We start from the raw sequence: 1,338 nt of genomic DNA on the forward strand, positions 1-1,338 counted from the left end.
CTTGTTGATGACCATTTTCACTAGCTAGCATGAGTGCTGTCCAGCCATAATCGTCTTTAATGTTAGGATCAGCCTTTTCATTAAGGAGTAACTCAACCACTTGTTGATGACCATTTTCACTAGCTAGCATGAGTGCTGTCCAGCCATAATCGTCTTTAATGTTAGGATCAGCCTTTTCATTAAGGAGTAACTCAACCACTTGTTGATGACCATTTTGACTAGCTAACATGAGTGCTGTCCTGCCATCACTGTCTTGAATGTTAGGATCAACCTTTTCATTAAGGAGTAACTCAACCACTTGTTGATGACCATTTTGACTAGCTAACATGAGTGCTGTCCTGCCATCACTGTCTTGAATGTTAGGATCAACCTTTTCATTAAGGAGTAACTCAACCACTTGTTGATGACCATTTTGACTAGCTAACATGAGTGCTGTCCTGCCATCATTGTGTTGAATGTTAGGATCAGCCTTTTCATTAAGGAGTAACTCAACCACTTGTTGATGACCATTTTGACTAGCTAACATGAGTGCTGTCCTGCCATCATTGTCTTGAATGTTAGGATCAGCCTTTTCATTAAGGAGTAACTCAACCACTTGTTGATGACCATTTTCACTAGCTAGCATGAGTGCTGTCCTGCCATCATTGTGTTGAATGTTAGGATCAGCCTTTTCATTAAGGAGTAACTCAACCACTTGTTGATGACCATTTTCACTAGCTGCCATGAGTGCTGTTGTGCCATTATTTTTTTGAATGTTAGGATCAGCCTCTTCATTAAGGAGTAACTCAACCACTTGTTGATGACCATTTTGACTAGCTAACATGAGTGCTGTCCTGCCATCATTGTCTTGAATGTTAGGATCAGCCTTTTCATTAAAGAGTAACTCAACCACTTGTTGATGACCATTTTGACTAGCTAACATGAGTGCTGTCCTGCCATCATTGTGTTGAATGTTAGGATCAGCCTTTTCATTAAGGAGTAACTCAACCACTTGTTGATGACCATTTAGACTAGCCAACATGACTGCTGTCTGGCCATCATTGTTTTTAGTATTTGGGTTAATTTTCCTTTTAAGAAATTTTAAAACTATTTCTATGAATCCCTTTTGAGCAGCTAGTATGAATCCTTTTTTGCACGATTTGTTGGAATACTTGCTAATAAGTATTTCTATAATGCTGTCATTATGATTTCCTTCAGAATGTAATGCAGTCAGTATATTTTCCATGCTTTTAGTGATTATGGCATTACTACATGCTTTTATTCTAAGAATAAATTCTATTACTTCAGCTTGTTTTGCTTGCACTGCCTTTAATAAAGCAGTATTAAAGTTAAATGATT

At 37.8% G+C, this 1,338-nt stretch overlaps 1 protein-coding gene across 1 annotated transcript; it reads right to left on the reverse strand.

The window, feature by feature from the left end:
- Positions 1-4: 4 nt before the first annotated feature.
- Positions 5-1,331, reverse strand: LOC109593110 (ankyrin repeat domain-containing protein 29-like; the record flags this gene model as incomplete). The annotated part of the gene is made up of 2 exons (XM_020008344.1): positions 272-1,331; positions 5-172 (listed from the first exon to the last, which is right to left on the reverse strand). Coding segments are annotated over exons 1-2 (1,122 nt in total), but the record flags the coding sequence as incomplete, so codon positions are not given.
- Between the last annotated feature and the right edge of the window lie 7 nt (positions 1,332-1,338).

Source organism: Amphimedon queenslandica, unplaced genomic scaffold (genome assembly GCF_000090795.2).
Source record: "Amphimedon queenslandica unplaced genomic scaffold, v1.1 AMPQUscaffold_2820_Cont25179, whole genome shotgun sequence".
Lineage (NCBI taxonomy): Eukaryota > Metazoa > Porifera > Demospongiae > Haplosclerida > Niphatidae > Amphimedon > Amphimedon queenslandica.